General features: G+C 37.3%; 4 protein-coding genes across 5 annotated transcripts in view; 3 read left to right on the forward strand and 1 right to left on the reverse strand.

Moving 5' to 3' along the window:
- The window catches only part of LOC133733788 (uncharacterized), a 72,039-nt gene extending 56,117 nt beyond the window's left edge, over positions 1-15,922 (forward strand). The window contains exons 1-2 of one of the 2 annotated variants that reach the window (XM_062161425.1): positions 12,707-12,842; positions 14,872-15,922. In XM_062161425.1, coding sequence (XP_062017409.1) covers positions 12,829-12,842; positions 14,872-15,637 — 780 coding nt within the window. In that variant the 5' untranslated portion in view covers positions 12,707-12,828 and the 3' untranslated portion in view covers positions 15,638-15,922. Of the gene's footprint in view, positions 1-12,706; positions 12,843-14,871 lie in introns of those variants that run through there. The other variant, XM_062161426.1, reaches the window with a different exon arrangement.
- Positions 428-2,069, forward strand: LOC133728968 (uncharacterized). The gene is made up of 5 exons (XM_062156432.1): positions 428-673; positions 966-1,152; positions 1,240-1,467; positions 1,556-1,788; positions 1,872-2,069. Exons 1-5 carry the CDS (start codon positions 459-461, stop codon positions 2,035-2,037), a joined length of 1,029 nt encoding a protein of 342 aa, XP_062012416.1. The 5' UTR covers positions 428-458; the 3' UTR covers positions 2,038-2,069.
- LOC133734297 (uncharacterized) lies at positions 9,004-12,298 on the reverse strand. Its single transcript, XM_062161918.1, has 5 exons — positions 12,099-12,298; positions 11,572-11,719; positions 10,637-11,060; positions 9,393-10,347; positions 9,004-9,010 (listed from the first exon to the last, which is right to left on the reverse strand). Exons 2-5 carry the CDS (start codon positions 11,626-11,628, stop codon positions 9,004-9,006), a joined length of 1,443 nt encoding a protein of 480 aa, XP_062017902.1. The 5' UTR covers positions 11,629-11,719; positions 12,099-12,298.
- Positions 15,923-16,612: 690 nt separating the features above from the next.
- LOC133732040 (elongation factor Ts, mitochondrial-like) lies at positions 16,613-22,572 on the forward strand. Its single transcript, XM_062159496.1, has 9 exons — positions 16,613-16,769; positions 17,038-17,372; positions 17,467-17,639; positions 17,863-17,952; positions 18,526-18,700; positions 18,900-19,084; positions 21,244-21,369; positions 21,770-21,858; positions 22,086-22,572. Exons 2-9 carry the CDS (start codon positions 17,063-17,065, stop codon positions 22,129-22,131), a joined length of 1,194 nt encoding a protein of 397 aa, XP_062015480.1. The 5' UTR covers positions 16,613-16,769; positions 17,038-17,062; the 3' UTR covers positions 22,132-22,572.

Genomic DNA, 22,572 nt, shown 5'->3' on the forward strand with positions numbered 1-22,572 from the left:
AATTGACAACTCCATCGCAAAAGGACTCACTGTTCCAGAGCCCCACAGTCTGCATGCTCACAGTCGAAGAAATGGAAAAACAACCTGTCATGTTTCAGATAGTAAAAAGTCCTGTAGCTGCACGTGGCCTTCCACTTTGTACGTTGAGCCCAGAGAAAGAGGAGAAGACACCAGAGGAGAACAAAAAAGGAGAGTTAACAATGCGCCTTACAGAGCAACATTCTGGTGAAACTGTATCATCAATGGGTCTCTACTCTTACGTTGTGAGATTAAAGAATAGGAGAAGAATACAGAAAAAGGACAACATTTACTGGTGGGGGGATGTGAAAGCAAAACGAAAGAAGAAAGCAAAGGAGATTGAAGAGAGATTGAAAGAGGCTGAAAAGAAAGAAAAAGAACAAAAAGAAAAGGAGATGAAGGCCTCACTGCCAGATGCTGAACGTAAAAGGCTAGAACAGATGGTAGCACAACAGAAGTTGGACGATGTACCAGAGGATGTTCGGGAAGCAATAAGACAGATGGACGCTGCAGAAAATGCACAAATCAATAAAGAGCAAGAAGAGAAGCAGCTACCTCCTGAGGTCGTAGACTGGGAGGAGAGCAAAGTATACAAATTTATGGACCAGGACACCAAGAGGAGAGTCCAGAAATACTGGCAAAATGCACCATCAGGGTAATACTTTAATTAAGTCAAAATTCTATTTTAAACTTATTGTCACTGGCCAAGTAACTGTTTATGTAACTATCAAAGTAACTGGCCAAGACGAAAGTTCTATTTTAAACTTATTGTCACTGGCCAAGTCACTGTCCATGTAACTGACAAAGTAACTGGCCAAGTAAAGTCGCTGGCCAAGTCATTGTCCATGTAACTGTGGAAGTAACTGGCCAGGCCAAGTCATTGGCCATGTGATTGTTAAATAAACGACATCACTATCTATGTTACTTACACTATTCATTCTTTGCAGAGTATACTTCTGGGATGGAAGACAGTATGGAGCACAAGTTTCAAGACAGGATTTAAAAGACATGATCATGGACGAACCGATAGCAAGCAATTGCATCGAATGTTATGGAATTCTCTTGACTGATCAGCTGTTGGAGAAAGAATCACAAGGCTTGGATGTCCCAACTTTTATGAATCCCTTGTGCTGGGTAAGTAGTGGAACGATTATCAATCTACAATCAAAGCAAATGATTCTTAATTGATAATAACTTGTCTTCTTTTTTTCTTACAAACAGAATTCTGCAGAAAATTTGACGGTGTATTATGTACATCTGTACCTATGCGAACCACTGTTCCAGAATCTGGCAAGATCCAACTATATATTGTTCCCAATCTCACATGAATCAGGATTTCATCATACACTGCTCATTTTTGACAAGGAATTAAAGAACTGGTCCCACTGTGATTCAAAAAGACCGAAAAAATCATCAACTGGAAAATCCTTTAAAAATGTACAAAAAATGGTATGGAACACTTTCGTCATACTAATTTCATATATTTAATTTAAGCAGAAAGCATATTATTGATTATGTTGCGATGTTGGAAATGCAGGTTGACATGGTAGAACTTTGGATGACAGCAGTAAAAGAACAAGCCGATGACATGCTGGAACAGGGATGCAGAATGAAATTTGATGAAAAGAACAGTTCAGAAGAAGAACTGAAAATGATGGAAGTTCCATTGATTGAAACCGAGAGAGAAAGCATAAAGTGGATCAAGAATAACTATAAAACAAAAATGGCAGTGACAGAACTCAAAGACAACCCTCAGCAAGGAGAAGATTCGTAAGTACACAGCTCTTTAAAAATGTCAATATAATCATTATAAAGTTCAAATTCATTTACTTCAATTTTTATATGATGAACAGATTGGATTGCGGACTTTTTGTAATGTACACAATGGAGAAAATTTCGAAAAAAGGGAGAATTCCAAAGAAGCTCACAAAGGATGATATTTTGAAGTTTAGAGCTCATGTTGTAAAGTCATTTGCAGAAAGTAGGCACAGCTGGAACTCAACACATGAAGAATCGTAGAAATTTGTTTAGGGAATAGGATAGGTTATATAGTTTTTTCGAATTGATTCATCATATATATCATCCATTCATTTGTTCAATCGGAATTTCAATTTTTTAATATTTTCTTGCAGATATTGCTTCAGTATATAAAAGTTTGTTTGATATGATCTTCTGAAACGAATTCATGTACTTAGGTACCTTTTAAAGTAAGTAACTGGCTAAGTTACAGAGACACTGATAGTCACTGGAAATGGCAACCTGTATGTCATAGACCAAGTCACTGGTCAAGTCACTGTACGTCTCAAGTAACTGGCAAAGTCACTAACAACGTAACTGCCCAAGTAACTAGCCTAGACACTAAACGAGTCAATCAATAAGTCTACAGATCTTATAGCAAGACACTGAACAAGTAATCAGCCATGATTTGGCAAAAATAATTGTAAAAGGTAATGTCATGAGCCAATACATAAAGCAAGTAACTGTAAAAAAATTCATGTCCTTATGTAGCCTATAAAGTAACTGGCCAAGTCACTGGCAAAGTAACTGTAAAAAAATTCATGTCCTTATGCACCCTATAAAGTAACTGGCCAAGTCACTGGCAAAGTAACTGACAAAGTCACTCACTAGCAAAAGACAAGACATTACCAAACTGATCTTTTTATTTTTAAATGCAGCGTGCCGCTGCACCGCAACTGCAGCGTTCCGCTGCACAACAACAAACAAAGTTTAAGTTTCAATTAAAAATCTGTAAAAGCTAATGTCATGAACCAATACATAAAGCAAGTAACTGTAAAAAAAATTCATGTCCTTATGTACCCTATAAAGTAACTGGCCAAGTCACTGGCCAAGTAACTTTAAAAACTAATGTCATGAGCCAATAAATAGAACAAGTACAAGTACCTGTAAAAATTAAAGTCACTGCTTATGTCACTTTCTATGTTTGAAATTACCTATCTAACCATTCAACTACAAGTAAACTGCCAGTGGCAGTTATCTAACCCGAGCGCGACTATTTCTCTTGGTTCATTTTCACAATTTCAAAACTCAGAGAAACTTTATACGATTTTTGCCCTAAACTCACAGAAACTGCTCAAAGATTTTCTCTCCGGCTAAAACAGCGGACAACGACTGCTTTCCTCCACCGTAAACGGTGGGTAAGCAAGAGTGATTCACCGACTAAGCCCCAAATTCTAGGGTTCTACAAATTTACCGAAAATTTACCGGTAACTTCCTCCTCCTTCTTTCATATAATTTCGATTTGAATAGCTTGCGTTTTGTTTGAATTAGAAAAGACATATTTCAATTACATGTGGAGTCTCATCAGAAAATGAATTTGCATGCAACATTTGTTTGAATTACATGTGGAATCTGATGAGAAAATGGTGAGACTTGTTTAAATTACATGCGGAATCTAATGAGAGAAAATGATGATTTCTGTTTGAATTACATGTGGAATTTGATGACAAAATGAATTTCCATGTTAGTTTTGTTTGAATTACATGTGGGATGATGCGAGAAAATTTCAGCATTTTGTCATTGTTCAATGTCTTTGTCACTGCCCATGTCGCTGCACTGGTCACTGGCTATGGTCATGTAACTGGTCATGTAACTGGTCATGTAACTGGTCATGTCACTATCATAAACATGTGCATAAATATGTCACTGGTTAAGTAACTGTCAAAAATAACTATTGAATTCTAATTTTCTTAACTGTTTACAGGATTTTTTTAAAAAAGTTCGAGGAATGGACCAACTAAAAAGAAAACAAAGTAAGGAATCTGGAGAAGAACAATCTGAAGGACAAAGTCCAGAAGAAACAATTGCAGAAAAGTTGAAAGTGATAAAATGGAAGAAACTGAAAGAGAGAAAAAAGCGAAAGCAGAAAACTGAAGATGAAGAAGAATCAAGTGAAGATGAGGAAGGAACAACTGGAGATGAAGAAGAATCTGATGAAGAACAAGTCCGGCGTAACAAGACGAAGAAGGATAAAAAGAAGAAAACTGGAAAGCAGAAAAGAAGAAAACCGGAAGGAACTGAAGATGAAGAACAATCTAATGAAGAACAAGTCCGCAGTAAGAAGAAGAATAAGATTAAAAAGGAGAAAAGAAGAAAAAGGGAAGAAAATGAAGATGAAGAAGAAGTTCGTGCAAAGAAGAAGAAGAAAATGGATAAAAGGAAGACCAAAAAAGAGAGTACAAAGAAGAAGGAAGAAACTGACGAGGAAGAAGATACAAAGGATGATGAAGAGGAAAAAATCCCAGGGAAAAGGAAAAGATATGTAAAAGAGGGTTATGTGCAGTATCGCTGCACAATGCTTGCTTTTCTGAAAACAATTGCAGAAAACAAAAATAACCTGACTGAAGGTACTTTAGAGCTGCTGCAGAAAACACCCTTTGCAACGCTGATAGATGCATTCCATGGAGGTTCAATTAAAGAAAAGGATGCAAAGAAATCAGATGATTTAATCACACTTCTGCTACAAGCATACAACAGTGACACAGACCTTTTTGTGTTTGGGAACAGGAAATTCAGAATGTCAACAAGTGATATATCTATGATTTTAGGAGTGCCGGCATCCGGGTTATCAGTACCAAAGACCAAAGAAGGGGCATACAAATCTGAGTTCGTGACTAAATACTTTGACAAAAAGCAGAGGATCAACAAGGCGGCTGCAGAGGAAGCTTTGAAGAAGGCATTGGCAGAAACTCCAGAAACAGGGGATGAAAAAACGAAACGGGACAGAAATGTTGCCGTATTAGTACTCTTGAACCTTTTCATCAAACTCCTGTTCCCAAACTCTGGAGGAACAATATCTTGGGACTATATAAGAGTATGTGAAGAGGTGGAAAGTCTGGGAAAATATAGCTGGGCAAAGGAAGTTGGCGATTTCCTTAAAAAATCAATTAAACGAAAGGCAAAAGAATCCCAAAACATGGCAGGTTGCGTGATATTGGTGATGGTAAATTCCCGTAACTTGTTAATAATTTGTTTATGCATGATTTTGCTGTCGTATGCTGTTGTAACTACAAAAACTAGATCAGTGTCATGTCACTGTTAAGGTCACTGGACAGGTAACTGGCTAGGTCACTGTTAATGTTACTGTCAAGTTTTTGTCACTGACAATGTCACTGTTGTATTTGCATGTGTCATTGGTTATGTTTGTGATATTCATATGGGTAAGCAGCTGTTTGAAAAATAACTAACTAGTTTTCTATTTTTATTTTTTATTTTCCAAACAGTATTGGTTTTTCCACAAGACGGGAGTAGTGCCGCCAATCTCTAGAAGAGAAACCGAAAAACACGGAATAAGAAAGTGGCAATTAAAGACCCTGATAGAAAAAAAAGGGGATTTCAACACCATGGGAAAGTTGAAGGTATGTTAATTTGATGTAGATAAACTAGGTCAATGGTCTTGTCACTGGGTCTTGTCACTTGCTCAGTGACCTGGTCTTGGTCAGGTCACTGACCAAGTCATTGACTATGTAACTGCTCATGTTATTGTTATATTTTCATGTCACAGTGCATGTATCTTTGCATGTCTATGATTGTGTTGTTGTTTTTTTTCTGTCACTGACAACTTTTGTAATTTTGTTTCAGAAAATCTTTGATAAAGTTAAAGAAGATGCAGAGGAAGAAGATTCTGAGTCTAATACAGACACAGAAAGTAAAGAAAAAAAGAATGATGGGCAAGAAGATATTGTTGAAAATAGAACCAGTGGAAACATTAAGGATGAGAAGATGGAGACAGAGATAGGGAAGACCAATGAAGAGAAGAACGAATTACAGAGAAAGCTGGAGGGAAAGGAAGAAGAGCTAAGTGCTTTGAAAAAAGAAGTTGAGGAGAAAGAAAAGGAAATTGGCAGAATAAAAGAAGAGAATGAGGATGTGTTATTGGAAAATGAGGTGCTGAAAATTGAGAAAGCCTCACTAATTAACAGAGTGAAGCACTTGGAGGGCATAGTGATGGCACTAACTGAGAAGTTTGAGTCGCCAATAGCACGTCCAGGTGATGACAACGACTCAACTCCTCCTCCCCCACCACCTAGTTTCCCTCCGCCAAAACCAAAGGCCCCTCAGGACAAGACAACTGACAGCAAGCACTCCAAAAACACAAAATCTCAAGGTGGTAGTCAGGGAACTCAATCACAACCTGCCTGCTCCACAGCAAGCGCATCTGAGATGGCATCTGCAGCACCTCACTCAAACGACCAAGGACATCAGTCACCACTTCAATGCCTTGCCCAAGAAGCTGCACAGATTCATTCACCAACCTCTCCTGAGGTTAAATTGAGAATGACGGAAGATGCTTGCACACCGAATACTGCTTGGGTTAATGCATTGTTTGTGTTTCCACCTCCGGGCGTGTTTCAAACTCCACCTCCAAGAAAAGTCAGTTTGGAAGATATGCAAGCAGAGCCAAACAAGTATCAGATCATTATATCACCAGAGGTTCAGCCTGTTTTTGACGTCGAACCAGTCAATTACATTTCTCCTACAGAACAGATGACAAGAGCTGAGTTCATCAAGCCAATTTTAGAGGAGATATCAGGGCAGGACTCAGAATCTATTGGCCTCTATTGTTATATGGTTAGGACGAAGAGAAAGGAGAGAGTACAAAAAACACATCATATTTTCTGGTGGGACGAGGTGAAAGAGCAAAGGCAGAGGGCGAAAATGACCAGAATCACAGCACAGGAAAAGAAAAAAGGACAGACAGCTGAACAGAAGCCACAGGAGGAAGTGATACATGATTTGACGATTAATGTGGATGATGAGGAACAAACAGAAAAAAAAAACAAAATTGAAGTGATAGATTGGCAAAAACGACAACTGTACAACCTACTTGACAGCCCAACTAAAAGCAAACTAGAGAAGTACTGGAACAAGGCAGAACAAAGGTAATGTTTCATGTTACAGCTCACAAGATAGTGACTTAACTTGCCATGTAGCTGTCTGAGTCACTGGACAAGTCACTGTCCAGATCATGGCAATTGCCATGTAGCTGGCCTAGTCACTGGTCAAGTCACTGTCCAAATCATGGCAATTGCCATGTAGCTGGCCAAGTCACTGTCCAGATCATGGCAATTGCCATGTAGCTGGCCTAGTCACTGTCCAGATCATGGCAATTGCCATGTAGCTGGCTAAGTCACTGATCAACTCACTGTCCAGATCATGGCAATTGCCATGTAGCTGGCCAAGTCACTGTCCAGATCATTGGCAAGTGAAAAGTAACTGGCTAAGTCACAGGACTAACAACGTTCTATGTTATGCAGCGTATTATTCTGGGAGGGAAAAGAGCCTGGAAGCGAAATCACAAGGGCAGATGTCAAAATGTTCATAAGCGATCAATCAATAGCAAACAACTGGATTGATTGCTATGGGGAAATGTTGAAGGATGAACTGCAAAACGAAAGTTCACAAAGTTTGGGAAGATCTGCTTTTATGCATAGCATGTGTTGGGTAAGTATGACGAGCACTTTCTCATAAACATTGAATCCTTATCTCTCATTCTTTGTTTATTTATAACTCGTTCTATGTATTTCTTTCTTTCTTTTTTTAAATAGTATTCGACAATACATTTAACTGTGAGAAACCTCCATCAATACTTGTGTGAGCCGCTGTTCCAAAACATGGGAAAATGCAGCATGCTTTTCTTCCCAATTACCCATAATGAAGAATTTCACCACACGCTCTTGGTCTTTGACAAGGACATACCGCAATGGCTGCATTTTGATTCAATGAAACCAAGAAGAGCAGGAACAGGGGAGTGCTTTAAAAGTATAAAAAAATTGGTAAGAAACTTCTTACTGACCATGTAACTTACCATGTAACTATCACTCACTAATCTGTTAAAAACTACAGGTTGAAATGGTCGAGCTGTGGATGAGAGCAGTGAAAGATCAAGCAGATGATATGCTGTAGCAAGGCTGCCGAATGAAATTTGACAAGAGTCAAAGCACTCACACAAAATTAAAGATGGTTGAAAGTATTTTGAGCGATGACGAAATAAGAACAATAAGCTGGATAAAGGAAAATTATGATGGTGGAAGGATCCCTTTGAACCATGCCAGAATCTGCCCCCAACAAGACCAAGGATCGTAAGTCTATATTCAAAAATTTAAAATGATAACTTTACTGTTACTAAGTTTGGTCAAAATCATTAACTTGAAATTTTTAATTGTCAACAGATTAGATTGCGGACCTTTTGTAATGTATTACATGGACAGAATGGCAAAAGAGGAGAAGCTGCCAAACAAAGTCACCAAAGCTCAGATGATGAAGTTCAAAGCTCAAATATTCAAAAAATTTGCAGAACATAAGCAGAGCTGGAACTCAGCAAATTAAGAATTTTAGAAATTTGTTTGTTTAGTTTAGAATTTCAGAAATTTGTTTGTTTAGTTCAGCAAATATACTTGTATGGATCTTTTTATTCAAGTTTAATGCATCTTCTGAATTCATAGGGCAAGTCACTGACTATGTAAATATGAAGGACGCATATAATTGAAAGTGTCATTGTTAAATTCACTACTGCCCATTATGTAACTGCTTAAGTCACTGGCCAAGTAAAAAGAAAACTGAATGTCAGTGGCCAAGTCACTAGGCAAGTTACTGTAAAACTCAAGTAACTGACCAAGTCACTGATAATGTAGCTGACTATGTAACTGACCATGTAACTTACAATATATGTAACTGACCATGTAACTGAACATGTAACTAAGCATGTAGCTGAATATGTAACTGGACAAAAAACATTAAAACTATAAGTCACTAGAGAAGTCACAGCCAAAATGATATTCCTATTTCAGTTTGCAGCGTGCCGCTGCACCGCAACGGCAGCGTTCCGCTGCCAATTAATAAACCAAAGTTGTTGTAGCTACTTCATTTTTTAATTTTCATTAATATTTGCAGCGTTCCGCTGCCAATGACCAAATCTATATGCAGTAATCCAACTACAAGTCATAGAACAAGTCACCGACAAGATAACTAAAAACTAATGTCAATGGACAAGTCAATTAGTTTACAAATGGTTATGTCACTGTACATGTAACTATTAAAACCTGTAGACACAAAGAATACTGAAGGATTTATAAAAGAAGAAAGCAGAAAAACTGTCTCATAGTCAAAAAAAAAAATTCCAATGAGTAAGCACCTTACAAGCACTTCTTATCATTTATTGAAAAAAATGAAAAATCAAAACAAATATTCAAACTGTATTGGAGTCACTTGCTATGTCACTTGCCATGTCACTGTTAAAGGCATGTAGGCAGAATTGAACCTATATCGGAGCTGTACAACTCTTTCTGTTGTGACCATCACATTTTCCACACCTACCACACTTGATCACCCTGGTTTTCTCGCTCCTTTTTCTGAACCTCTTCTTTCTAGGCCTTCCCGGTGGTCTTCTAGTCAAAGGCGGCTGCAAGATCACAGCATCTCTACCAAAATCATGCACTTGCTTCGAAATAGAGGGAAGAGGATTAATTGGGAAAGAATAAGTTTCTCGATATTTATCCACCTTGTACAGCTTATTGACATACAAATACGGGGAAGAACCATGTTGTTGGATCACTACAAGTGCATGGGAACATGGGAAGCCATACAGCTGCCATTCTCCACACGAACAAAACTGAGTTTCCAAATTTACCATGCTATTGTACTTCTGGCAGTGAACTTCATACACATAGGTATCAGACCTGCTCACTCTCCAATGCCTTCCGACTTCCAAATTGTCCTTCAGCTTCTTTTCAATCACTGGGCACAACTCAGACAACCATTCATGAGCATCCTGCTTCCGAGCAGCAATTGAAGCCATGGACTTCACTCTAATGCCATCATTAATATCAAGAATAGGAAGACTCTTCAAAGGAAACACCCAATTATTGAAAGACTCAGCCAAGTTATTTGTCATTTCACCAAATCTTTCACCATTAAAGTAAGCCATACACCAGTTCTCCTTGGGAAGATCCTCCAGAAATTGAGCAACTATGTCACCGCCTTCACTCCTCAAGATTTCCATGTTGAACTCATACATCTCCGGTGTGCGAGAATAAGCACAACACATAAACAAGTAAGGAATTCGATCCTTGAGGTAAGATCCAGCTGGAAATTTGTCAGAAAGGTTAGACATCAGGTGTCTAAAACAAAACCCATGTGGATTATTAGGAAACACTCTAGGGAAAGCACTAACAAGCCCAACATGACGATCAGAAATGAATGTCACCCTCCTCATAGGGTGTTTTGCAAACTCTTCAGCCAAAACCTCAAGAAAAAATCTCCAATTACTCTCATTTTCAGAATCCACAATAGCATAAGCAACTGGATACAAGCCTGAACAGAAAAACAAAATAATGTCACTGCCATGTAACTGTTAATGTCACTGACCATGTCGCTGACATAACTGCAAATTACTTGACAGTGACATGGCCAGAGACATGTCATTCAAATCACAGAACATTTAGGTCATTGGACATGTAACTGTCAATGAACATGTAAGTGACCATGTCAGTAGCTATGTAACTAACCATGTCACTTACATTACAAAAAAAAAAAAACAAGACATGGCAGCAAATAGAAAACAAGAAAAATAAAAAACTACAAGTAATGAAGGAGATTCAACCTTGATTGGCATCCTTTGCCGATGCAGCAATAATCTGCCCCTTGTACTTGTTGGTGATGAATGTAGCATCAATGAAAAGAATAGGTCTACAAGATTGAAAACCCTTCATCCATGCACCATAGCTCACAAACATACGCTGAAACCTGTGTGTTTCTCGATGAAACTCAACCACTATCCTAGAGTCGGGGTTTGACTTCATAACAGACTTACTGAACCAAAGTAGCTGAGCATAAGACTCAGCTTCATCACCATGTAGGGCTGTTTTTGCCAACTCTGTACCATACCAAACTGTACGATAAGCAACATCCAAACCATAATCACTCTTGATCTCATCAGCTATATCAATTGGCTTTTTGTTTGGATTGGCACGAATCTTATCAAGCACAATAGACTTGACAACCTTGGATCCCATCATCTTACTCTTCTGCAAACGAATCACACCATGACAAGTGTGAACATTAACCAACCTTTTAATCATAAAGAAACCATTAGCTCTACATAAATAATCCTTCACCAGCCAATTGCAGCCTTGAGAATGTTTCTTAGAACACTGAGCAATAACACGAACCTTGTCATTTCTAACAAACTCATATGAAAAGCCAATTTCTATAGCATACTTACGCAGCTTATCCCTAAACTCAACAACCCCACCCTCAAACTTTTGGCCTTCAGAATGAATATAACTCTCCCAACCTTTCGTCATATAACTCTTCGGTGCCTCTGCCCTATAACACCCCAAATAATCATTCTCCTCAAGCATGGTACTAGAATCCTCACACACTGTGTTACTCACCACACTTTCACTAATAGAAGGCAAATCAGTCACAAACACTTCAACAAAATCAGAATTGTAACGAACCAAATTCCTAAAAATCATTCTCATATCAACTTCACTCTCTAGAAAACATGAAGTAGAATCCGGAGGAATAATGTACCTCAACATGAAATTGCCTTGAATCAAATCCGGAAAACGAGAGCGTATGGAATTGCATAGGTCAACAAACGACCAATTATGCAACAATGGAACTGTCGCTGCTTCACCAGAATAAATAAACTTGACAACATAGCTAGTATCCATAACAACTGCACAAGAATAAAACAAATCACTATCCATGTCACTACTAAGGAAATCAACAGAATCAACACAAACAAGTCACTGCCAAAGTAACTGTTAATGCCTGAACAGAAGAACAACATCATACTCGCAAAATAAATGATAATTCCTGAACAAAACAGCAGTATTAAAAATGTAACTGGCCATGTCACTGATAAAAAAAATCACAGTATAGAACAAATATAGTACAGCAATAGCACAAAACATCATCAACAATTCAACATAGCACTGAGTCCGACGAAGGAGAAGAAAACAGTAATCCAAAACGAACAATTCAACAATTTAACACAAACAACAAAAATACACTGCAAAATCCAAAACGAACAAATTCACAGAGAGATGGCTTACCGATCAAATCAGAGAAAACCAGAGAGAGGAAGAAATAGAGAGACTGTAACTAAGCACTGAGTCAACGAAGAAGAAGAACACAATAACGTGATCAAGACGAACACCGACGAAGCCAGAGATCCAGAAAAAGAGAAAAGAGCTGAGGAAGCTCCAAAACCACTTTCAGATCGTCGCAGAGGCACAAAGAGAAATCGGAAGCTTCCGACGGAGAGGGCGGCGAAGAAAAAATCTGGGAAAGAGATCTCCGATCAAATCGAATCGGAAGCTTTCTGATCAAAGGAGAGAGAAAATTTGAGCTCCCCGATTTTGAAATGGAAGGTTATAAAGGTTTATTACCTTAGGGGCAGAATCGGAATGATAAAAATTAAAAACTGACCTTTTTTAACATGACCTCATTATTCATAAGGACTAAACTAATATTAATAACAATTTACAATGGACCTTCTTATCAAGTGGAAAACTAGGTGACCTTATTATCATTTCACTATCTAAAGTGACATTTTCCATCATTTCCCTTTTATATTATATAAAATATTTTAATTTAAAAGAATAATAATTATGGTCGGTGCCCCCCGATTTAACGAAAATAATAAATAAAAATCATAGAGCTTGCCCCTAATAGTCTTCAACTCGCTGCCTCTATTCGTCTCCTGAGGAAAGTTGAGCATCGGCTCTTCACTGACTCGCACAAGAGAAGAAACAAAAGGCGAGGAATCCAATTTTAAGGAACATGTTCTACAGAGGGTACGTAACTCTCACTTTCCCTGTTTCAATTTCTCCTTCTTTCTTTTTATGAAAGCCATCATCTTCAGATTTCCCTCCTCTAGGTTATTTCATTCATATCGTCTTTCTCCAATTATGGATTCAATTAATCAATTCTATTTCTAATTTTGTTTCTTTGTTCGGATAAGACAATTCCCAATACTTGAAATTAAATTTCTTTTGGATGGTGTTCTTGTTATTTGGATCAGGATTGAAGAAGGGGGCTTTTAGGATTTTTGAATAAGTACGTTGAGGCCAAATAATTGAATTCAACTTTGTAATTGTTTTTTATGTTCTGGGTTTGTTCTGGTTTCACTTTCTTGACATTCTATCACTCATAATTGTGATTTCTTGAAACTGATGCTAGGAATAGTTTGCACACAAATGTAACAAGTATAGCTAGTTAGTGATTAATGAGGGTCTTGGCATGTTGGAGTTAATTATTTTGTTTCGGATGGAGCTCACTGAAGAAGAAAGGAACATTTTTTTCGGGTGGATTAAGAAGGAAAGTAACTGTTGGACACTGATTAACTGATACGATTGATGGTTTATTAATGAACTGGTTTAATAGGAAGACCAGTAAAATACTTGTTGTTATTCATAGTTAATCGAATAAGGTATAAAAACTGTACTGTGGTTAATATTTACGGTCTTCGTCAAGGCCTATTATAGCAAAAACATTTTCCCAATGATGGACCAGATTTATTTTGTTAGTTTTACTCCAAAAATAGACATTAGTACCTCATGCTCGCTAGTTAGTAAGGCTTATCGTGGTTAAACTTAGGTTTGATACTACTTTAGTAAACACTATTCATGGTAGGAGGTTGTATCATTTTGAGTTTCTATCGAGTAATATTAAATCTGACCAACAACAACTCCATGTTGATTTCAAGTTGTGTTTGAAATCTCCACCCGCTAACACTCTGCTCATTACAAGTTCTGTTATGTTGCAACATTCCAGTATTTTCTAACAATTGATCCTGCTGCATTATTTTCTTGCTAACTTCTTTATAAAATTCCTTGATAGTATCTTGCACTGGGGTAGGAGATATATCAAGGCTACTTGTTGAATCTGTGAAGGCACAGCATTGTGTTGAGTATATTGGGAATGATGAATGCATAATACACATTCTTGGAAAATTGATATGCATGAATGATGCTGATTAGATGTCTATATTTATAGTAGGCTGTTTTTGCCACAAAACTAAAAATACACAAAGACCTATTAGCCTGTCAAGTTACAAATTTAGCATACTGAAAAGACTGTTGATCCAGGACTGTACGCTACATCCAAAGAAATGGTGTGTCCTTGATTGTTTTATCTCATATGAATCAGTGTTTTCATTTAATACAAATTCAAACTCTTATATCTATATTGAATTAGGAATAAAAACTTGGAGTTATGGTTCACCTTGATCAAGTTACTGATTGCTTTCATGGTTTTACAACCTTATTCATGTTCATTTTTGTCATTGTGTATTTGTCTCCCATGTTGACCACTCCTTTTCTATTCTTCAAGCACTGAATATCGCAAATGGTTGACGTGGGTACTTATCGACATAATTATAGATTATAATTGGAACATAAAATTAGGTATCAGAAAACCAAATAATCACTATTGTTGTGCAAGAATGTTGGTAGCTTACAAGTAAATGGTGGTAACTATTAACAGTTTCTTCTTGGTTCTGTTTTAGATCACAGGGTGTCTTGTACGTTTAATTTGATAATAGAAAAATTGTAATTTAATAAAAACTGTAAGAAAAATGCTGCTGTGATCTCCTATTAAGCTTGTAGAAGACACATAGATTTACTTTCCTTTTCACACAAGAAATATTTTTGTTTTGATTATGAATTCATACTGAATGCAAGTTGTTAATAATTAGAATGCTGAATGTAGCTGAATAGTTCATTATGAATTGTTAGAATTTCTCCAAAGAGTATTGATGAATTTCCTTCTCTTTTTTGCTACTTTCTTTGTTACTGGAAACTAAATTAAATTTGCTGATTGTAGTGATGGTCGTGAAATGGGAGCAAAGCGTCAGCGGCTTGACCACCGACTTGACCACCGGCTTGACCAGGGATCTTCATTCTATGGAAGTTCCCCTGGTTCAAGTTATATGTTCAATCCGACTCCTTCTGCATATGCTGGACAACCTCCACCTTTTCCTGTTGTCAAACTTCGTGGTCTTCCATTTGATTGCACAGAAGCTGATGTTGCTGAGTTCTTCCATGGTCTTGACATCGTTGATATTCTTTTTGTTCACAAGAATAGCAAGGTCACAGGGGAAGCCTACTGTGTTTTGGGATATCCCCTTCAGGTTGATTTCGCCCTTCAAAGGAATAGGCAGAACATGGGGAGGAGATATGTTGAGGTGTTCAGAAGCAAGAGGCAGGAATATTACAAGGCAATAGCAAATGAAGTTTCTGATTCTCGTGGTGCTTCTCCTCGCAGAAATGTCCCCAGGGCTAAATCTTATGATGAAGGGAAAGACTCAGCAGAACATACAGGGGTATTGCGGTTGAGGGGATTGCCATTTTCAGCAGGCAAAGATGATATAATGGATTTTTTCAAGGATTTTGTGTTGTCAGAGGACTCGATTCATTTTACAATGAACTCAGAAGGGAGGCCAACTGGGGAAGCATTTGTGGAGTTTGCGAGTTCAGAAGATTCCAGAGCAGCTATGGCCAAGGATAGGATGACTCTTGGAAGTCGATATATAGAGTTGTTCCCCTCATCACATGAGGATTTGGATGAAGCAGTTTCAAAAGGACGATGATTCCTTATTAGATCATTGCCGCCATTTGCTCTGCTGTACTTGTTTTGATGTTCTACTTAAAATGTCTGGAACTTTGCTCGATTACTGTCTGTAAGATTTTTTTGGTTTTTGTTTGGAAACACAAATCATACTTGTGGAAAAAGTCTTCCCTGTTTTGCTACTTTGCTTGCTTTAGATATTGGTTGATACATTATCGGTTAAAGTGTACACTGGTCACTGGAATTTACTGTCCAATTCTTTTCTAGATTAATGTTAGTTGGGTGTGAGAGTTGTTTCTTCTGTGTATTGGCATAAGCGTCGAGGACATGAAACCTTCAGTGAGTCGAATGGACCAACCTTCAAAAAAAAAAAAAATGAAACATTTCATCGAGGGACCCACCTTCAATTTTAGTTATGTGTAATCCCATGGTGTCCCCTGTCGCCTTGCAAAATCCTGAAATGGTCACCATGATCCTTGCTGTGGGGATTCTTGCCGCTTTGAGCTCTGAAAGTGGCAACTATCCACCATCTATCTATCCATCCATTTATCTATGTCTACATTTCAGGGATAAAAATTCCCATCGACTAGAATACCTCTCGATAAGGTATCTAACCTAATGGAGAAGAATTTGGGCCAAATTGGGTAACAGGGACGGCAATTCCCAACATTCAAGTACTCTAATTATATATATATATTTTTTTTTTTTGGCTGATACTCTAATTATATATGGTATTGCGATCCTCATATTCACGCCAATAGTAATTATTATTTTTTTAAAAAAAATTAATTAACTTATTTTTTTAGAAAATTTAAATAATTATTGAATTATAATCAACTTTATACTCTAAATCTAGTCGATTAAATTTAATAATGCTCACCGGTTGAGATTAGTCACAAACATAAACAATTATCTCTTTTTTTTTTCTTCTTATGTAAATTAATTATTTTTCCTAATTAGTAGTAGAGAAATCTTTGACAACCCTAACCCAAGAAGGGCAAAAAAGGTAAAAGAAGTGGAAGATTAAAACTAAAATGACGTAACGAAAACGACGCAGTATCAGCGAAACACTGAAGACGAAAGCAAACTGAACACAAAGGGAGATAGCAGTCGATCCTATTCCTAGGAAAACCAGAACTGGATTATCAATCTAGGTATTTAACTCCATCTTTGATTATTTTGTTGATTTGGGTTTGATTCATATACTCAATGTTCATAGCGGCTTTGATTGTTTATGTTTAAATTTGATACCAAAAAACTGACTTGTTTTGTGTTTGGTTAATGAGAAACTCAAGAAATGGATTCTAGTTACAGTTTGGTTTGTTTCATATAATCATGATTCTTCCTTACAAGAAACAGTTATGCACTTTGATTTGTACATGCGTGTTTATTCTAATACATGTTAACTCTTCCTAAAATCAGCTAAGAAAAACATTTGTGGATTGAGATGGCTTTTTGTGGAGGTGCCAAACGTTCTCTTGGTTCACTACTGAGTATTAGGATGCTTAATGGGTCATCAACTACAGCTAGTGCTGCCAATGGGGGTTGTTTTTCTAGCTGTGTTTCGAACACAAGAGTCACAGAGACACAAATTCCTCTAGGACTTGCCAGTACCCAATGTGGGTCTGCTGTCTTTCTTCGGAGGTTCAGCGTTGAAGCTTCTGACCATATGAGTCTCATAAAGCAACTGAGGCAGAGAACCAGCGCTCCTATCAAAGATGTCAAGGCGGCTCTCGTTGATTGTAATTGGGAAATCGGTATCTCTTCTCTAGTTCCGTTTTTTTTAATTGGCCTAATATGAATTACCTCTTTGTTGAAACTTGAATGCTTGGTTTGTTTCATGGAATGCAGAGGCTGCACTCAAGGAATTAAGGAGAAGAGGGAAGGTTTTGGCAACGAAAAAGTCGTCAAGAATGGCTTCTGAGGGTTTGCTTGCACTGGCTCACAGTGACAGCAAGGCTGCTCTTATTGAACTCAACTGTGAGACTGACTTTGTTGCTAGAAATGAAATCTTTCAATTCTTGGTTAGTGTGATTGATAACAGTATTTCCCAATATTTTGGAGTTTCATTTCTTTAATTTTTTTTTTTCATTCTAAGTGAGTATGTATGTATATGTAGAATAAACTTTCTTTCTTTTTCTCTTTACCGTTTCAATGTCTTTCAGATTAGTATATTGCCTTAAACTTTTGTGTATCATGATTTTCTTTTTGGAGCTCACACTTTATTGATTTTGTTTCTTCTTCTAGGCCTTAGCTTTGGCAAAGCATGCTTTGTTGCTTGAAGGCTCTTCTCAACAGGTTTCTGGGGTCTTTCCCATTGCCTCTGAACATTTACAGGTAAGGGAGTATGCATTGTTTTTTCCCTTATAACATAAATCGTGTTTTCCAGATATCCTAGTGTACTTATGATTGCATTATGCACCAACGTGATAAATGTTTTTCAAGAACCTTACCACGCATTAAGTCCTTAAATTAGTTAGTAAGAACTGTAATGATTATCACTTGAACTCAGAGCATGTTATCCCTCTTGATACTTGTGGAATGGACTAGATATACAATGTTTCTGCTCAGTGAAGTTGACAAGCTGATACAAGAATAGGTTGTCCATAAAAGGGTAAAAGTAGCATGATAGTTGAATAACTGAAAGATTATGTGAGAAGTTAATAATAACTTGCTAGCTCTACTCTCAAGTCTTGATAAATATAGATATCTGTAGTAATTTTACTCTTTATGTTGCAAATTAAATGCAATCAGTGAAATCAGAGATCTTAGTGATTCTGCCATAGTAAACTAGCTTGGTGAGCAGTGCAGTAAGCCTATTTATTGAGTTCACTAGATTCCCGAGCCCCTTTAAAACCTTAATTAGAATTTGGTTTGCTGCAAAGTTAATTGTCAGTTATTCATTCTCAGGACTTGAAGTTAAATCTTGAACATCCAAAAATTAGTGGAGAAACAACTGTTCAGAATGCAATTACGGAAGTGGCTGCAGTAATGGGGGAAAATATTAAACTCAGAAGGGGATTTGTGATGTCTACTGCTTCACATGGTGTTGTTTCCACGTATCTTCATTCAAGTCCCCAACCAGGTACACAACTTGAACCACTTCTTTTCCTTTCACGGAAGATAGCGTCCTTGAATTCAAAAGTGGTGCAAGATGCAATATGTCTTGATCTTTTCCGATCCCATCTTGATCTTATGTTGCAAAGTCACATATACTGAATGAAAATATCTGAGTTGAAAAGCAGTTCAATTGGTCTTCATCATCTGTTTAATCTAAATTACAGGTTTGGGTCGCATTGCTGGGATTTTATCTCTTGAAGTAGAGGATAAGAATGCTGAGTTGGATGCCATTCAGCGCATTGGGTCGGAATTGGCAATGCATGTGGTGGCAGCAAAGCCTTTATTCTTAACAAAGGAACTTGTTTCTACTGATGCGTTAGAGAGTGAACATGAAATTCTCAAGTCTCAGGTACTTGCTAATATCATGTTTTCTATAATACTTGGCTCTCAACTATATTTTAAACATGTAGTGATCTGTGATTAGTAAAACTAGTTTGAATGCGCCTAATTGCGTGTTTGATTATCTTCTAGAGTTCTGGGATTTTAATTTAAAATTGTTTTCCTTCAATTTCTATTTTTCATCCTATGGATAGCGGTTGAGTTATACAACAGTGTATTTTCCCTGTAGGCACTTTACTGAACATTAATTCTGGGCTTTATTGTGAAGATTCATACAAGGTTTCAGCCTCTTACTGAACATTAAGTCAGCCTCTTCAAAACTACATATCCTTTCAGCCTTTTAGCCTCTTTTCAACCATTCCTAGCACCAGGTTTCAGAAACTTGCAGCCTTGGATTTCCTCCCAATGCCCCAAATAATTTATAGACCATAACTGCAACTTTCATCCAATTGAGTTTGCTAAACTCTCCGTTTACTAACTCCCAAGTTTATTCATGGCTGCACAAAAAATGTCAAGACAGCTAATAGCTTCCGTTATTTCTGGTCATCATGGCATACAAAAAGGATACTGTTGTCTGCAAATTGGAAATGTGATACTTCCACCCCCTCACTCCCAGTTTTATCCCTTTGATTAGTTGCTCCCCTTGCTCACTAAACCAACCTGCTCAGCATAACCACTAGTACTGAATAAAAAAAGTGACTAACGATCACCTTGACACCCTCTAGTAGCTCCAAACTTTTGTCTAGGCCACCACTGTTCATGATTGAGAAATTGGCAGACCTTAGGAACCCCCAACACATCTTCCCACCTTGCGCCAAACACCTCCTTTTCCATAACAAAATGAAGATAATTTCACTCACATGGTCGTATGCCTTTTCAGAAACGATCTTAAACACTAAGCCCCCCACCTTCTTTAATGCAGCAGCCACAACTAGGTTGGAAAAGAAATATCCTCTTTGGAAGCCTAAGACTAAGCCCTTTTTGGTCCAAAATAAAGTCTCCATGGTAGTTTAAGGGTCTTGCAAGAGTCATTTTTCAGTTTTATGAAGAGTAATTATGAGTCTAGTGCTTTTAAGAGTCTATTTAAGTCTTAGGGTGAGTACTCAAGGCTCTTGTTATTAATAAGTCTTCAATTGAGTCTTCTGGTGTTCTAGGAGTCTAAGGGTTATGCATTTTAAGCCTTTATATATCTACTGTTTGTAAACCCAAATCAGATTGAAATGAAATAAAATAAAATTTTATTTAAGGCTTGGTGCCTCGGTTTCTCTTTTCTTACCCTATTGTCTGTTCTGTCCTCCCTTCGCTCTCTACTGCCTACTTTATCTAAAACTCCAGCTGCTTCTTTTTTCTTCTAAAATAACATATTCCTTAGAGACTCAACATTTCTAGCCCACTCTGTTTTGTTCTGCACCATTCTTGCTGCCAATACTATCCATTTACTTTGTAAAGGCTAGCACCAAGATTATGGGCCTGTAGGCTCCAACTTTCAACTACTCAATCTTCCATGGAATGAGACAAATGTAACTCTGATTTGTGATAGCATTTCTGATCCGATTTCTATAGAAATCCAAAGACATGCAACAACACTACTGAAGCCATCTGGCCACAATTTGAAACGTCCTTGTAACTCACATGTCTTAACTCTCCTGCTATTCACTTCCACATATTTTAATAAGCCGCATCTTGTTTTGTTGTTTGTTTTTATTTCTTTTTCCTCTGATTTGATGTATACTTGGTGATACTGACCAACTCAAGCAGAAGCCTTTGAGATTAAAAGAACAAGAAATTAAGAGGCTTTAGATCATTACGTGATGACTAAAGGTATGATTGGCTATGAAAGGGGCTACATCCAGTAAAGAAAAATGGAATTCAAATTATTAACAAGAACTTGACAAAGTTTAGGACAATTGACATATAGAATTTGATAACAAAAATGATTTGAGGACACTACATATATGTTTTTCTTTTGCTGTACTTCACTTTCAGCTTGATCTTCATTCTCTGTCGATGATGAGGTGATGACAACGATCAAGCCAGTGTCTTTTATTTGTTTACATAAAGAATGAAAATACTAGCTGCTTGCCAGTGTTTTATACCCACTTACTGCTTATAACCAATACCTACATGCCAGTGGTAACACTTTCTCTTTTTGTTTCCTGTTGATGTCAGGCTGAAAGTACGGGCAAATCCCAGATGGCCATAGACAAAATAGTAGAAGGTCGATTGCGTAAATACTATGAGGAAGTTGTTTTGATGGAACAGAAGTTTATTGTGGACGATTCTGTAAATGTAAAGGTAAATTTTCTTTATCATCTTAAGAATGAATAAGATAAAATATGAAGCAAACATGTTTCAACACAGAGAATAAGGAAAAATAGTATTCCACTAAATTCACCAACGTAAAACTTGATTTGCAAACATAACAAGAATAATTTCCCTGTCCCTCAATAGGTGTCCGTTTTGAGGTGAGATAAATCTTAAGATTTATATATATACCATAGATTTCCAAACTGTTATAATAATGTCATATATGTAAATATTATGCTCTATCTAGTATAAAGCATTACTAGTACTTTGTACAAGTACTGCAATTAGTGTGATGCAGTATCTAAGTTGGCTTGCTCTCGGTAAAATGGTATCGTGTCAGCAAACTATGTGGTGCACTTGCTGACTGTTTCCCAAACGTATCTTACAGACACTATTAGATAAGCTATCTAAGGAAGTGGGATCACCTGTGAAGATTAAGAGCTTTTTCAGGATGGAAGTTGGAGAAGGAATTCAGAGGTAGAAACTCATTAGTTATTATTTGTTCCTTCTTATCTTAGTGTGATTTCACAATGTTATACTAGGTACTAAATTCACAAGCACACACAAATATTTCTTTCATGTTTAAGTCATCTTCCATGTTTCTTGTTCAAGAATACTAAAGTAGGAGGTTCTAGGACTATAATATTTCTTCTGTAGGTTCTTGTTTCTGATGGTATATTAATGTCCATGTGAAAATTTGGCAGGCTAGAAGAATCCAGTACATCTGAAAATTTGGCTGAGGCTGTGTGAGGAAATGCTGCCCCTTAATCTACAGAATGTAGAATTTACCTGGAAAATCCAAAGAAGTGGGGATCGAGCGAGGGTCCATTGATACTCGGCATGATTGCCCTTTATGCTCGCTCACTGATGTGGTAGTTAGCCGTTTTGTTGCTGCTGTTTTCAGGTCTTCATATTTTGAGATTATGAAATGTAATTTTGTGGAGGCCCGAATTTCTTTTCATTTCTGTCAACAAACACCGAGTAGTAATGTTTATGTTCTCCTTCAGCTTCAGTCATATGTCAAGCTAGTGCCATTCTTAGGTATGGTTATCAAGTATCTATTGGCTCGTTTATATATTGCAAAGCTAACTATTTGATGCTTTGCCCAACATCGGATATATTTGGTGCATTTGATGCAATTTTGGACTTCATGCCCATAGTTGAAAATCAAGGAAAAATTATTTGATGGTG

Source organism: Rosa rugosa, chromosome 2 (assembly GCF_958449725.1).
Source record: "Rosa rugosa chromosome 2, drRosRugo1.1, whole genome shotgun sequence".
Lineage (NCBI taxonomy): Eukaryota > Viridiplantae > Streptophyta > Magnoliopsida > Rosales > Rosaceae > Rosa > Rosa rugosa.